The sequence below is a fragment of the Oryzias latipes genome, chromosome 23 (assembly GCF_053564925.1).
Source record: "Oryzias latipes strain Hd-rR chromosome 23, Olatipes_Hd-rR_3.1".
In the NCBI taxonomy this organism is placed as follows: domain Eukaryota; kingdom Metazoa; phylum Chordata; class Actinopteri; order Beloniformes; family Adrianichthyidae; genus Oryzias; species Oryzias latipes.
Window position 1 is genome coordinate 14,086,871 of NC_136259.1, and position 17,096 is coordinate 14,103,966.

At 39.9% G+C, this 17,096-nt stretch overlaps 1 protein-coding gene across 3 annotated transcripts in view; it reads left to right on the forward strand.

Moving 5' to 3' along the window:
- Nucleotides 1–17,096, forward strand: part of arhgef39 (Rho guanine nucleotide exchange factor (GEF) 39) — a 41,335-nt gene that overhangs the window by 12,275 nt on the left and 11,964 nt on the right. For all 3 annotated transcript variants that reach the window (XR_013653638.1, XM_004082996.5, XM_078941932.1), the window contains exons 6-7: nucleotides 8,704–8,774; nucleotides 16,495–16,623. Coding sequence is in view for 2 of the 3 variants with exons in the window: in XM_004082996.5 (XP_004083044.1) it covers nucleotides 8,704–8,774; nucleotides 16,495–16,623 (200 nt within the window). In the remaining variant the exon portion in view is untranslated. The remainder of the gene's footprint in view (nucleotides 1–8,703; nucleotides 8,775–16,494; nucleotides 16,624–17,096) is intronic.

Genomic DNA, 17,096 nt, shown 5'->3' on the forward strand with positions numbered 1-17,096 from the left:
GAGGGGGAGCTTTTCTTCTTCTCAGACATGACTGCTGTGCTGTAAAAACCACAAGCGTAAAGGAATGTTGTGTTTTTACTATAAAAAAGAATTGTGGGAAATCAGAATTCAGCCATCACTGCACAGCACCAAACACAGAGTTCTGTCCGGTTCTGAAGATGCCTGTCTCGTCCAGGTCTACGTTTACTTATGTTTTATAGCGGCAGTTGCTTCCTCACACACCGTCCCAGAATCTTTCATTTGTCCTCCAGTGTTAAGGGGCAGTAAGCGCCTCTTGATGAGGGGCCTAAGCCAGCTCTCCAAAACCTAATCTAAACAGTTTAAGATGTTGTTCCCGTTTCGGCATATCCCATCAGGGGTCGCCACAGCAAATCACCCTAATCCTTTTTCATGATATTTTATCTGTAGGTCAAGTTATTCAAGCATAAACTGACCAATCAGGTGCTTTTAATGAAAGTAGGTGGTCGTGTGTCGAACGTTTGGAATGTTTGACAAATTCTCCAGAGCTTGATTTGAAGTGGTAGGGGTGTGTCAAGATGACTTGGATGTGGTGGAAAGGTTTAATCAGACTGGGAAAACTGTTTGGTTCGGATCCAGTCCGCTTAACTTGGTCCGGATCAAGTCCTGAACATTTGGGTTTGGTCTGTATTCGACTGCTGTCAGTTGGACTTTCCTGTTTTCAGTCTAAAACCCGTAAACAAAACCACCTGACCAAATCCTTACATATCTTTTTTTTTCCCTTTTCCTCTAGTTTTAATTGTTATATATTTCCTTTATTTTATTTTTTATAATCTTTGCTTTAATCATTTTCTTTACTCAAATTGCACTTTTGTTAAAAACGTGATTTATACAATGAAAAGGTTATCAAGATTTTAAATCAGATTACATTCATAAATCAAACAGATTCAGGAATTTGATGTCAGTCTTCAATACAAAAAAATGATAACATTAGTGTTTGTGTGTGTTTGCTTTTTAAATATTTGCTGTGCAACACTTTTTCCTCAAAAGTGTGACAGTGTCTTGGATTGCAGCTGTCAAATTCTGTCTTTGCATTTAGAACACGAAGCTTAAGTCCAAATTTGGTGGGTTCACAAGATTTGATCTGAGATGACTTTAACAGAACAGAAGAAAACATCAGTGCATGTGAATGAGGCAGTAGTTCTAATACTCCTGCCGCTCTGCAGACACTAACTGTCCTTAGAATGCCACAAGTTTATGGCTAAAACCGGCATAATCCTAAATTATGTCAAGTCAAGTCAACTGGACTTGAGGTTTCTCCACATATCCAAGTAGCTTCATCAGTCTTAGAGGTGCTGGATTCAAGCTGTTGACTGTAAATGAGAGGTGGACAAAACGACCCCCTCCCCCCTCGCGTTCCAAACCAGAAGTACCCGCTTGATCCAAGAAACCAAAATCCCATAGACATCTATAGAGAAATAAACAGCTGTTACTCCGTCATTCTAACGGTCAGAATAGCCATTCTTGATCTGATATCTTTTCCTTAGCATCGTCTGTCGCATTTTGCGACCAAAATTTGAGAGTGTGCGACCAGTAAATCCCCCCCCCCCCTCCGTATTTTTTATACATTTAACGTAAAAACGGCACGTCAATGATCAATGAAATAATCAATGAGACGCAAGCGCACACGCACGCAAACACACACAAACTCGCACACATACTCATGAGACGAGAGCACACTCTCGGGTAAGTGGCTTAAATGCGTGTAGGGGGAGGGGCCTAGAGATAATCGAGCGCGCGTAAACATCTGTGGGAAGGAAACGGAGACAAATATCATCACAACCTGTGCGTACCTTGAAATGAAATGAAAGTTTAATTTTAATGCGTCCTGCCAGTTTGTATGAATGACACCTTTTCATTGTCGTGTGCGGAGCTGACAAACCAACCAATCACACTGGAGTAAATGACTATTGGGGGCGTGACAATGACCGGGCTTGAAAGCAGGAAACCTGACAGCCCCCTCCCCAGACCACATGAAGGAGTTCCTTACTTTCCTTTTTAGAACGTATCTATTCGCTCGTAATTTTCTAAATGCATGAAGTCCGTGCTGAACTTTTCTCTGGGCCGCACAGACCCGGAGGTTACGGGGGTTACGGTTAAGCGCGCGGCGTCGCATCCCCCCAACAAAAGGGTTTATGCACGGCTGTTAGGGCAGCACACCGCTCCCGCGGGAGTCGGGTCATCTGAGGAGAATAAATGTCCCACACCTACATGCGTGACAGCTAACGGGGCTTGAACTTTAAACACGTGCGAGCAACAACACGGTTTAGTCTGAGACGCACTTAAAACACGTGGTGAAAATGCAAGGATAGAAGTGTTTGAGATGAACCAGCGGCTCGCCTGGATCATTGGGTTCAGTTCAATTTAGTTTTAATATTCCTCTCCCCCTTAGTATGATCTGTGTTATTATATATTTTATATTTATTTGAATGTTTTGTAATGGATGTAGCCTATTTTTAATCAATTGGTATTTTAAATTATTTCAATTTCTCACTTAACTACAAAAACCATCAGGACACATGTCCCATAATGCATTGTTTTGTAGTCATAGGGCAGCTTTCAGTCAGTTCAGTACTAAATTTCCAGCTGCGTTCGGTAGGTTGGGGCCTTGATGCCCCCGCCCCTTTCTCCTGATATTTTTGTGATGATTGACAGGTGATGTTGGAGCAAAAACAAAATTACATGTCACACACCAGGTGATCTGAACAGCGTTGCGTCCACCTGGGTGATCTCAAACACGCTTATTGTGCGTCTTGGCTGCACTTATTTGGTGTCACCAAGATAAATTTCCATCAGTTATTGATCTCAGGTATCTGTATCGATTGTTCTGATATCTAGTGAACATCGCCCGTTCTTTTACAGTTTACCTTCTTCTGTCAGTTTACCTTGTTGTTGCACCTTCAAAAGTGCAGATTAAAATGTGACATTGAATTTGAAACAGCGCATTGTAATTTCTGCATCTATTTTTAAAGTTTTTATTCATAATACAGTGGAAATTAGTAGATTTGGTTAGAATGTTGATTTACGGTATGCGCCCCTAAATTTTCTGGTTGTGCCCCTAAAATTTTCAGTTGGGGGCCACTGTGCTCCTAGTTAAAAAAGTTAGTCTGGAGCCCTGCTTGGTACTTGGTATAGAAATGTTGACTCGGACCAACATGGCGACTAAATTTGGTGACTTCATTTTGCTGTAGCAGGATGTAAAGTTTTCTAATATGGGTGACGTGCACGCGTCTGTCCAGATCTCTCTTATACGGTCAACGGTTCAAGCCCATCACAGGATGTTTTGGGTGTGGTCGTGCCAGAGTTTTGGTCTTCTTTTGAACTAAAGCCGGGGCAGCACGGTAAACGGACTTGTGTCTCTAAGTGTTCTATCTTTATTGTTGTTCATAAGCAGTTGCAGCTTCCAGGGGTTTTCTCTGTCGTCCAACCATGTTAACATGTTCTCTGTCTGTACTCTGAGCTTTGTGCTGCTGGCCATGTTACATTACTGCTGTGCTTCATCTTTATCTCACTTCCGAACAGAATGCTCAGTTTCTTAAACCCCTCCCCCGATGGGAGGGACTTATTTCTAACTTTGAAAGGGACATTGCACCCTTTTTTAACTAATGGCCATAGCCTCAGACTGAATAAGAGACCTCTGATTCTCTTTACATTTTGCTGCAAACCTTCAATGATCTAGAAGGCATGATGAAGGAGCTTGTCATCAGCAAACAGGAGACAGTTTCTGTTCTGTTCATTAGACTTGATTCAACGATGAAAGGCAGCCGTAGCAGAGTTAGCCACATTTAGAAATTATACAGCTACATTTTATTTAACAGCATTCTGGTGTTTAGCAGAATGAGAAATTGTGCACACTGGAAAGGTTTGGACTCACCCAGCACAGAGCTTTCTGAAGCTGAGGTTATCATAAATTGCAGCGTTGGAGCTGAATCATTTTTTTTAATCGTCTTTCTGTCTTTGGTTTGCTCATAATGGCCGGAACAGCAAAGCTTCGTGAGGATTGGTACACATTTTTCAGAATAGTCCTCATTAGAGCTCTCCTTTTTGTTCCATAGCTGCTTTAATTAGATTTTCTTCTCCTCTCCATAATTAAAACAAAGGGCTCTGCTCTAATTAGGCCTGTAATGTATTTGTTATTACAAGATTGGACAAGAAGCTCCTGTTAAGTGAAGTAGGCCAAAGCTGATTCTGTTTGTCTTTTTGTCATGTCGAGCTCTGAACAAGCTGAGCTCATGCATGAACAAGTGAGCAGGTCAACTTGCAGCCGATTTTCATGCACTTTTAGGACTTCCCACCACTAATCAGCATTTCATACAAGTCTATAGGGCTGGGGCTAATTCTCAATAGTCTTTCATTTATCACAATACAGAACACGTATCTCAATGTTATAAAATAATACACTTTTTCTTTTTTCTTTTTCTGTTCTTGTGCATATTTACTTCAGTATTCACAAAGAATTTTGAGGTTAATTTGAACTACCGTATTTGTTTGCATGAACATTGCATGAATTGTCAATTAGCGTAATATATTTGTGCTCCCCTGTCTGCCAATGCACAGCTTTTGCCTAAACCTCTCCAACGATCTTTAAATGATGAATTTCACAGCTATGATTTGAGTTGTTGTACAATCACATCCGTTCATTTTCTGAACTCACTATATCCCTTTTGTGGTTGTGGGGTTGCCAGAGCCTGACCCGGCTACTGTTGGGCAAAGGTGGGCTACAAACTAGACTGTTGCAGGGTACACAATCACTCCCACACACACTCACACACCTAGGGACACTTGGCGTAATGAATGAATCTATGAAGCATGCTTTTGGACTTTGAGAGGAAGCCGAAGTGCCCGAAGAAAACTCACGTATGCACGGGGAGAACATGCAAACTCCCAGGTCCCAGTTTGGATTTGAACCAGGGCCTTCTCACTGCGCCGCTGGCGGATGTGTGTTCCAATGAAACGCTAACCCCTAATTCAAAAGTTCCAAAAAACGGGGCGGGGAACTGACTCAGGACTGTGGATCAATTAGTATAAAGCCACACAAGAACTCATAAGTTACATTGTTCGGTTTTATTTATTTTCTGATTGGCAAGAAGAACATGCTAAAAACACCAAACACACAATTTTCATTGAAGTTAGTCTTTAAATTTTCAGGTTCATGAAGGACAATCTATAAACCGCTGTTATCAGCGTATAGGGCTTTTATTCAACTGTTTTTGTCGATTTTGAAGTTCAGGGTCTGTGTGTGTTTGCATGTGTGTGCGTGTTTGTCTTTCTCAGGCCAGACACATTTTTTGTTTGATTAACTTCTACAGTCTACACAAGCGCTAATGTTGGCCAGAACTACACATTTTCTGCCAGGCGCATGAGCTCAGGGGTAAATTCATGGAACTTTTTATATCGTTCAATTGATTAAACCAGTGGTCTCTACTGGTACTCCAGCCTTCATGTTTGGTTCCTCATGAAAACTGTTCTAAATAGAGACTCTGCAGCAATAATGTAAATACTTCAGATAAAAAACAGTGGAAGGCAGGAAAAAGTTTGCCCTCCCTGTAACTGTGAATTTATGCGTTTTAATAAATGCAACCTGTCACAAACGAATAGCTACACCTTTTTTTTGTTGCTGTTTTAATCTTTATTGTGCATTAAAAAAGCGCAATTAAGCAATCTTGAGGGGCTTTGTTTTTTACCATTTCCTTGTTTCCTGCACTTTTAAAATTTGATTCTATAAATATTTTAGCATTCAAATTACCCTGTTGCATACACCACTTCTTATCCGTGCGACCAAATCGCAGCCAAGCTAAGGATCGTGCAGGCGCCATGAGCTGCCAGTTTCTGCTGCACTTCTCCTCTGAAAAAGTGGCTCAGAGCAGAGCCAGGCAGGACTGAAGGCTGAGACAGACACTGGAAATCAATTTCAGCTGTCGATGCGCTTCAGGGTCACTTTGTCCAGACGACAGGAGGTGAGACTTTTTGGAAGCTGAAGATAAAAACCAGGCACCAGGTCGCGTTTTGTGTATGGATCTGTTTGGTTCTCCCTGCTAATGTTTACGCTTCCTTTCTCTATGAAATGTAAACACAAACACCAGGCTACAATTTAGTATATTTCTAGGTCATTTGTAGAGGTGGAACCTTCTCACCGGGTGTCTGCATTGGTCTTGTTCAGCCCTTATTACTTTATTGTCTGGAAAGCTAATTCCAACCTTTAAAAGTCAATCCAAATCATTTCCACCTCTAGATTTCTAACACGTTATTTGTTGTGTAATAATTTATATCAAAGCATGCCGAATTATTGCATAAGGCCTCTCAAGTGTGCATTTTCAAAAATGAACGCACTTAGCCGAAGTAACCGTCCTTCGCGTCCGACGGTTGCTTCCGGAAGTGCGTTAATTCCTGATAATGCACACTTCAAAGGCCATTAACCCACTTATACCATGGTCACTTACAAAAGAAATACATATTTTATCAATTTTTAGTACTCTATTCTTTTGTTTTGTTCAGTTTAAATTGCTTTTTTTCACAAAAAGTGGACAATTTTGTTACATGGTGCGGCGCATTGTCACAGAAACATGACAACAGCACTGACCTCGACTGCAGCGGCAAAGGAAAGCGATATACCGTATATGCTGGTCGTCATGATGGGTTACATAAAGCATCAGTTCAGAGAGAAAGTTTTTGTCCAGTTGATGAAGCTAAAGGTTGTTTTAAAGAAGCCGGCGCAGTGATACAGAACATTTAAGGTAGGTGACCGGAACTTCTTTTTTAGGCGTGCACTATCACTGTGGATTATCACTTTTTAATCCACACTGAGCAGCCAATCAGAATCGAGTATTCACTCGGATCATGGTATAAATCAGTCTTGTACACATCTTTGTTTATATTATCATAAATGCTCCATAAATTATTCTTTCCACCTAAAGTACCTTATGAAACAGCAATTTATGTTTTGCATCAGCAGCACCAGCGTTTCACTGTAATGACGGTAATGTTGTTGTTAATCCAGAATGCATTTGATAAATAAAATTCATCTATCATTCATAAAAGGATATATCATTGTTTAATATTTGTTACTATTATGATGTGTTCACTTATTTATAATGTTTTATTTTCCGCTATTTATGTTTTTTTCCAGATTTTCCCCCCACATTCTTTTATATTTCTTGTGCGTGTAATTTGTCTGACCAGCTGACCCGTATTAAATTATTTAAGATCTTTATCCAAAGAATAGTTGAAGAATAGAAGTTTAGTTCCAAAAACAGAGGGACATCTCCCTTTTACATTTGCTTTTACTCTGCATGATACAAACATAAAATTACCTCTCAAATTAGAATGTTCCTCTTTTTTTAATGACTGCACTCTCAAGGGCAAAATATTTTTTAAGGCACAAAAACACATTTCCATAATTCTTATAAAACACATTATCTGTACATTTTTAAAGTATTTGATTTTTTTTAAACAGTTCATTTGTGCATTCATAACATTATTTATTGCTTTTTGGAAATTTAATTTTTGAATCAATAGTTATTTTACTGGAAGTATAAAATAATTGAGGTTTAATATAAAATGGCAAGAATTTTTTACTCAGTCTTCTTTTGGTTCTGTGATGTATACCTATGGCTTTAGATTTTATTTTTATTTTTTTTTATTCAACATGTGGTTTCCAACTAAGCTGGTGGTCAATAATGACTTCAAGGAATTTTTTTCATGAACATATGCAATTTCTGTTCCATCAAAATGAAGTTCTATATTGTTCTTGGCTTTATCTGTACCAAGAACCTTAAATGTTGTTTTCCTTTTAATTAACAAATAACTTGTTAATCTCAAACCAATTTTTAAATTTAACCATCTCCCTGTCTATTTCTAAAATGAATTGAAAGGAAATCTTGACCTGAACAACATAAACTTGTATTATCTGCAAAACTAACAAGCACTAATTTTTCTGATACCTTGACAAGATCATTTAAATAAAGTATAATTAATTTGGTCCCAGAACAGAGCTCAGGGGAGTTCCACATGTTATTGTAATTTGTTCTGACACATCATCAATTTCAACACATTGATCGTCTTTTTTATTTGTAATAACTTGGCAACCAGTTCTTAACCACTCCTCTAATACCAGAATGCTCACATTTTAAAAAGTAGCGACTGTATCAAATGTTTAGCTTAAATTAAAAAAAAAAGCCACTTGTTTTCAAAAATTTGAGGAAACTATTTATTTATAAAAAAAACCTTTTATCGGTTGATTTCTAATAAAAGACCCATTTGAAAAAACCCAAACTTAAAAATCAAACATCATCGTCCAGTCAGGAATGTCCCATAATACCTACCTTTCCGGTTTCTTCTTGTGTTTTGTTTTTTTAATATTTCATGTTGATTTCTGAAAATTACTTTGGTTTGTCGAACGTTTTACATTTATTTTGTTTCATTTTATTGAAATAGTGTTTTGGTTTCTAAAATTTTGTTTTAATTTCTAAAATGTAATGTTATTTTTTTCATTTGTTTTTGCTTTTTTGTTTTGATCTTTTATTATGATTTTCGCATTGAGGGATTTGCCCTTCAAGGCCACCGTAGTGGTCAGCCAAAGTCAATTTAAAGGTTAATGACATTTTATATATATCTTGGCTTCTAAAATATAGTTTTTTGTACTTTTGTTTTCAAGAGAGTAAATATTGTTTGTGTTTTTTTGTGCAGATATAAACATTTCCTACAGGATCTGACCGCGAACACGAGTCCAGATGACCCAGAGTTTGAGCAGCTTTCAAGTGAGTGTCTTGTTGGTCATTCTTCTGTTTCCTCGTCTTACTCTGCAGAAATTGGGTGAATAAAAATTTGATTTTTACAGAATCCTTTAATAGTAAAAAAAAACAAAAAAACCTTTCTTCTATAACTGAAGTATAAAAGATAGTGTGGGGTGGAGACATCACTAAAACTGATCCGAGACGTCAGTGAGGAAGTCAGCCGTTGTCAGTGTGAAGCTGAGGCGCTGCTGACAGAGGAGGAAGAACGGAAAGTTTCAGTTGGAGGCTCAGCCCAGATGTTTGACAGGACAACCTGTGTTCGGTGGCGAACTCCTTCTCCTCCTCTATAGCTCTGAACCTCTGAGTGCATTGATTTTAATAAAATGGAATGGATTATATGTAATAGAAATGTCTCTGCCTGATCCATCAAATCAATTACAACCGAGGTGTTGACGAATATGAAGACATCAGAGCACAAATGTGATTCATGTGCGTGACGTGTAAAACAGTCATTTGTCCTATTAAATGTTCTGCTGTGGGAGACATCACTGTGTGATTGACACACACACACACAAATATGGATGTTTGCATCTGTGGACACATTTACCCCTAATTTACACAACTTTCTCCATCATTTTTTAAAGCTTCTTTATCCAAAGACCCTAAACTGGTTTGAAGCCGACACTATTTTTCCACTGACCAAGGCTCACCTTTCAGGTGGGGTTCACTTCAGTGTAAACGCAAACTGACTTCCCACAGTCCAAAGAGAGGAAGGCCTTTGCTCCTGTCTCAAATGTGTTTGTAAATGCAACCTTCTCCATTCATAAGTATCTATATTTGTTTCTGCTTTAATACTTTTTAGCCACTTCCTGTCATTTAAATGGAGGATTACTAGGGGGTTCTCTTGTGTTAAAGGGCTTTTGTATATTCTGGTCTATACCAGACAGGGGTTGACATAGCCCAGAAATTTGCACTGGCCCATAGGGCCAGTAGTTTTTGAAACTTACTGGCCCTGCCTGAAAGTTACTGGCCCGACACCGCGCATAGCGGGACCCGCCGCTCCGCAGGTGCTTGCAACTTTGGGGGGTCCGGGGGCATGCCCCCACGGAAACTTTTAATATGGTGCAATTTGGTGCATTCTGGTGACATCATTTATTTCTACACTTTTCAATGACTGAAAATAGACCATATCAAATTTAAATCTGCTCTAGTCTGTTTCAGATGTTTTGAAGAGAGCACTGCAGTGTAGTAGGTAACACTAGTTCAGAAGTTTTCATGGTGCTTCTAACGGCAAATATCGCAATAAATCATAAACCTTAAATGTGTTAAAACAATCTAATGGCAGCTTGAACCATTTAACGAATCAAATAAATCCCTTAATGCATTTGACCAATCGGATGGACGCCTTCACATTGTTGACCAATCAGATGGAGCCCTGTTATGTTAGATGTTCGTAACCTATGTCAACGTGGGTCATTTGGAGTATAATTTTTAAACTGGGAATGGTTATTTGGTTGTTTTGCTGTTTGTTTATATACCGCAAATTATATCGTTATCGCAATTTTAATCTCTGATATCGCATATCGCGAGTTTTCCTCATATTGTGCAGGTCTAACTGAGATCATTCAGCTAACTAGAAATACTTACTACTTAGAGTGTTGTAAAGAAAAACAAAATTAAGTAGTTTAACATTCTACTGCATTTGAGTCTGAGATTCAGGTATTTGGAGTTGCCTTTGATTCTTTGACATTCATCTTAAAGCTTAGTGGATACAGTTTCATCTTCAATGCATTCATTAAATATCTTGTTGTCCATACTACTAATTATACCCACTACTCCATCCAACATATTCCTATCTATTCCTGCCATGTCTTCCACATCTCTGACATGCTTCAGTCTCTCTTCAGTGACGGTGTCGGATTTATAATCAAATGTAATAATAACCCACTGGCTTGTGCCTTCGTTGTTGCTGTTTAACATTGTTTTGTATTGAATTGTTACATTCAATAAAGTTTGGGGGAAAAAAGTAGTGAGCGCGTGCCGCGTGGTGCTCGGCAGTGAAAGCCGCGCGCGCGCAGGCGGGAGAGAAGGAGAAGTGATCAAAGGTTTCCCATAGAAACCCTTGAAGTCTGAACACAGGACTAGCAGAAAAACTAAATTATGAAGACGAGGTAAATCTACACGTTTTCGCAAAATTTACTTTATTGAAAAAGGTGAAGAATATATAAACCGTTAGATATTTTAGTGGCCCGAGCGGACAAGTGAAAAGTAAAGTCTTGTGGTCCGCACTGCTCGAAAAACAGGACCGGGCCAGCGGACAAATGGCTATGTCGAGCCCTGTCAGAAAAAAACCTTTTTCTAATCTGATTCTGAGGACGCCCGCTTCAGCCTGGTACAGGCTGATCCGGGGAAAAACTGCTCCGTTAAACTGGTCCGTGGCCTGAAAAAGGTTGGTTATGCAGCCAACAGGAAGACTGCGGTAAAGTGATGTTGTTATCAACTTTTAAAGTGGGGGGGAAAAAAGAAAGCACAGAAGCAGCTCCATCTGCATGTGAGTTGGATTTTGACATCACTAATTGGGAACGGATCAGAGGATATTAAGTGGGCGCTGTATTAATAAGTAAAATCTTGAGCGTCAACAGGAATCTTCAAAATGACTAATTTCAGTTGTAAGATAAACAGAAAGTCTGACTCAAGTGCAAATACACACAAGGAATTATTTATGTGCATCAATTAAAATCTCATTGCTGCAGCGCTGCCTTTGCTTACAAATTAAAACCGCTATGGCCTCTAAGATGAAGGTACAGCTGTGGTTGTGCCCGCTTTTCCATCCTCCTCTCATTAGAGAGAGAGGGGGGGGGGGTTCTCAGCTTGCTTGTGTTTTTGAGGAAATGCAGTTGAAAAGAAATCCAGACAAATCATTCTGTACTTGATTAAGTGAACTAGCTCGGAGAATCCCAGGAGTCTGTTGTGTTGTTGCTTTGCTTTTGTTTGCTTTTCCTCTAAGGCTTTCCTCTTTTCTCTGGATTTAATTGTTGCGGCGCTTCTAGTGGTTGTCTCGGCGTGCTTCACAGCGACACTGTAACGCCTGTCGTCGCTCTGAACGCGGCTGTCAGGAGGTCGGCGTGCCGGGCTCGTGGTTGAACTCCGGCGGACAGTAAATGAGAGGAAGAGCTGCTGTGGCAGATGTCCTCAGCATCTCTAATGGGCTCTATGTATTATTGAAATCTCACTCCGAGAACAATGTAATTAGTTAGGAGTTGTTTTTCTAAAGAAGGTGGCATAAAAGACTCCACACACTTGTAACGGAAGGAAACTCTGCACGGACACCTTGTTGGCTTTACATGCTAATTGTGGTGAAGTTAAGTGAGCCAATTAGCTGATTGTTCTTTCAGCGCAGACGAGTCGCTGAGCGTTTCCGTCTCCACAGCACAGCAGCTAAGTTGATCTTGAAATTAGAGTCCATCTGTTTCCAGCTATTTTGGAAGCGTTAATGAGCGATTGAAAGTTCACAGGCATCGCGGCAGCTGACACTCTGTAATTGGACATGTCTGTCTGTCTTGGTGATTGTTCTGCTTGTTCTTCACGCCACATTTCAAAGCTTCTCCCAGTTTGTTGCAGGGATGTCTTCATGCAGGTATCAGTGGAGCCGTGCAGTTCATATTAGACAGACACACTAATGATTTTATGATGCCAAGACATTCAAAGTTTGTCTGCTGCTCTTCCATAGCAGCAACTACTAACTCTTAATAGAAAAACACTTCAATTTAAAATCCTTAAAAGTAAAAAATATAAAATATAAAACTGTGGTTTGTGGTGTTGGGCAAATGTTGACAAACCTGCTTCATTTGTGAGCAGAATCTACTATTCACATAATGATAAAATAATTTGGCCTGTTTGGAAGGATCAGGGCTAAAGTGGATTACAATAGTCAATAATCGATTTATTCTGGCTTGGTTTGATACTTTCCTTGTATTTTTTGTGTAACTCACTCAATCCATTTAGTGAAAAGAAACCGCAGAGTTTTCTGCTAAAATTAAACGAATCCTGACCGAAAACAACGGAGGATTGGAAAAAAGTGCAGCTGGTGGTGACACGCAGGAAACCAGAAAACGCAATGAGCTTCTTCCAGTGTATGTAGCCACAGGGTCTCCCTGTGCAGGTCCCCAGCCCGGGTAAAATACAAGGTTGGGTCAGGAAGGGCATCCGGCGTAAAAATGCATAACCTGTGAGAATCTGTGAAAGCTGACTCGCTGTGGTGGGATGTGCTAAAAAAGCGAACAACAACTCTCTCGTGTCAGAGTTATTCTAATGCAAGATTTGACTGGTCCTGCCGTGAACCTCGAGCTAAATCTGCTGCTCTGGTGTGATCACGACTTTCTGAAGTAAACCCTGACTGATTAATAAAATCTTATATGGACAACAGCAGACACCACACTTTTTGAATTGGTTAGATCCACGCAAGTAGTCTTAAGTGCATTTTTGTGTTGCACAAAAATCACCAACGGGAACATACACGCGCCGTTTATGGACCTGTCTGAAAATCCGTAAATTTTGGCTATGTGTTACAAGATAAATAAGATCCATACTGAAATGCAAATCATGTAAAGATCCAGGTCAGTTCCTGTTGGGATGCGACAAAAAACTACCACATAGGACACAAGTCTAAACTCCTTTGTAAGCTACTTTTATTAGCATGAAAATTTATTTGATTGAACTGGGTTAGAGAGAAACCTCCTACTAAAACTCAGTGGTACAAAGACGTTTTCAAAAATATTGACCAATAAAAAAGGGTTAAGTACAAAGGTAAAGTGTAATGATGACATTTTTATGGATTTGTGGGCGCCTCACTTGCCCAATGATCTGGCTGATATTATTCATGGGGGTTCAGCTTCACAGGAAGGGCATGACCCTTGTGCAACAGTTTGATTAGTGTGCCATTTGCCCCACTCTCATCCTTCTTTACCACACCCCTAACTAGACTATTTCTATGTTTTTGTATAGATGTAAGGAAACTGTGTAGACTTTTCCATTGTTGTTCAAACATTGTTAGACTTTTCTAATCTTGTCTGAGCTCTAGTGAGGCCCAGCTCGGAATGGCTTTTTATGAAGTCAGTATCTCTAGATCTTTTAAATCTATTTTGATCAAATCTCCCTTGAATCTCTGGTGGCCGTGGTGCAGAGGCAAAGTGGTGGACCTCTGATCGGAGTATCTCTGGTTCGGTTCGGCCTTGGTTGTCCAAGTGTCCCTGGGCAAGACACTGACTCCCACATAGCTCCTGGTGGTTTGCCAGCAGAGCCACCATCAGTGTGTGGGGGAATGGAAAGAAGGTAGAATAGCGCTTTATAAGTGTATGCCATTTACCATTTAATGAAGTGCTGTTAAGGAGTTGATCTGAATTCACTTTTAACTACAGTGCTGTGCTCATGTGTGTCGTCTTGCAGTAGGACAGTCTGAATGTCAAAAACAGAAACAGAAAGACAAAGCTGGACTATAATTGGTCCTACGGGAGATTGACAGAGCAAAGAGCGCAACAAAGAGCCCATATCCTCTGGAGGTGAACCCACAAGGGGGGGTAGAAAGACCACCTTTTCACAAAAAAGGCCGGAGTTGCAACAGATATAGAATTATGAAGAGAAGTGAAAATGAATGGGGGTAGTAGTTACCAAAAAAAAAATACATTCTAGGAAAAAGGATAGGAATTTTATCTCCATTAATTGTGTTTGTTCTGAGCCGATTACATCAATCCCATTTCAGGGGGCCTGGCTGCAGACAAGATGGCGCCCAGACATCAGTAGCTAGAAGTGGAAATTCCACAAGTTTTCACAATTGTGGCACCTTTTATTAAACCTTTATCTTATAAAACGGTTACTATTATGATCTCCAGTACAAAAAAGTTTTAGTGTGGAAGATGAGCTTAAAATGGGGGAAAAAAGCGGTACTCATTTTATTTCTTTAAAAATTGTTATTAACAAAAGTGCCACGTTTTCTAAAACTGTTAACCCTTTTAAGCTCCGGTGTTTACATTCCTTCAACCACCAGAACCTTTCACCCCTTAACATGATAAAAGTGAGTCAGTTTTATTCTGACTGGAGAAAAGTGGCTTTGCGCCAGTATGCATTACTTTATGTTAGTAATGTGTTGTGTGTTAGTGAAAAGCTGCTTTAAATTCGCTTCGTAAATCTGTTTTTCTCTGTGAATCCACTGACTCGTGTTGATGGAGAAAAGGCGGATTTCTTCTGGTCCGTTTGCAGCACGCCTACGTTGCACAGACACAAAAAAATAAAAGCTTCATAAATCAGTCGGATATTTACTTCGCCTTCATCCTGTCTGCGTTCCACGTGTGTCCCTCCGTACCGCAATACACGCTTTTCTATTTCCAGTCCAATTACCCGTCATTTTGCGGCAAAAAGCCGGTTAACGTGAAACAGGTGTGGGCTTCAAAATAAAAACTTCTGCTGTACTTTCAAAATAAACTTTATAAGACTTAATTTCTTATTTATACTGACGTGAACACCACGGATAACAAGACGATGAAATAGCCTCATATATGACACAAAACTTATATTTTACAAGGACTCAGGAAAGGGCATGAGGTTTGTTTATTTAAGTATTGGATGAGCAAACAGCGGTACAAACTACTTTACACGGGGGTTACAGGACAAACCATTCCTCCAGGATCCAGGGGGGAGGGGGACGGACCGGAGACCCAATGGAGTCGATGTAAACTATCAGACCATTGTGGCCACAGACAGACACCCCCAACGTTAAAAGAACTTTGTAAGACGGAAGACATCCTTTGAAATGAAAATATCATTTATTTTAAGAGTATTTTCATGTCAAAGTTGCCACTGCATTTAAACTCCTTACTAAAATCAAACCATAAACAGTGACACGTGTTTGTGTGGCTGTGCATGTCTCATAATCATAATCTGCAGGTCTGCTCACCTGCAGCCTTCATCCTCTTCACCTTCTCATAATCTAGACTGACGTCCGTCTTTGAAAGGATCTGAATATCACTGAGCTGCAGCTGTTGGTTTGCATGATGAAGCAAACTCTTGTGTTTTGTCTCTGATTCTCCTCTCAGTTCTGCAACAGTTTAGCGCACTAGTATATGCTCTGCATTGCAGCCAGTAAAACGGTCTGATTAAAGGAGCTTTATTTAATGATGTCATGTTTTAGCAGCATCGTTTCTGGTCTGCTCTGCTTCAGTTTGGTTGGACTAGTGCATTCAAGCGTGAAAAAGAAAAAACGAATGACCTTTAAGCTCACCAAGTCTTTTATGAAGTACCATTTTACTCTGGATCATAAAATCTTTTCTTAATGAAAGGAAAAAAAAATCATATCCCATCAAAGATAATGAAAGGACAGATGAGTGAAAGTTTCAATTCCTGCATTTGCAGTACAGCCTAAGGGATCGCCTTTCATTGTCAGGCTAAAGTTTAGCATTGTTTTAAAAGTAAATTGTACAGTTCCATCTTAATGGCAGCACTCTGAAAACCCTTCGCTCCTATGAATTGTTTAAGTATTACAAGTGTTCTCACTTAGACGGCTTATAGTTTTAGTTTCACCAGCTTCCATTTTAGAAAAACTCTGGCTGATTACAGATGTACCCGAAAATCCTCAGGCTAATGTCATCTAGGATGCCAAATCACATATTTGCTGACAAATTAAGTTAGAAGGTTAAAGTGTGTCATGTTGCAGATATGAGCGATTGTCTAAACTTAATTGCATTTGTTGCAGAGGCCTTTCATGAAGTCAGTAAGGTGTTCCAGCGCATTGAGGACAATACAAGGCGCCATGAGAACCACCTGCAGCTCTGTCGAGTGCAAAAGCTGCTTAAAGGGAAGAAAACCAAAATCCTGACTGCAGGTAAGATTGTTTCACCTTTTCTTTATACAGGTAGGCTCCACGGAAAGTGAACAGTTTTTATATCACAATGACATCCTGTTTACAGCCACAGATTCAAATATCCACTGAAGCTTTTCGCCTTAGTCGCATGTTTAAAGGGGCTGTAGAAAGCAGGGACTGCATCTTAAAGGGAGAGGTGGTGGGTTTCGTAGTTCCCTTGAGGCTCGTACAGCCACCTTAAGCAACATCATAAAAATTGAACACACAATTATCGTGTGTGTCGTAGTTGTATCGTGAAGTATTCGTAAGGCTAATGGAAGTTGCATGGATTCATGACGTACAGGTGATGCACCACCCTCTTGTTGTTAGAAAGGTGTGTGAACTGGCCTACACTGCCATATGCACGGAATATCTAAGTGCCATAGGATGTCCACACAAACTACACTCCGACTGTGTAATTTAGTCACTTCTAGCAGTCTAAATGCAATTCAAGC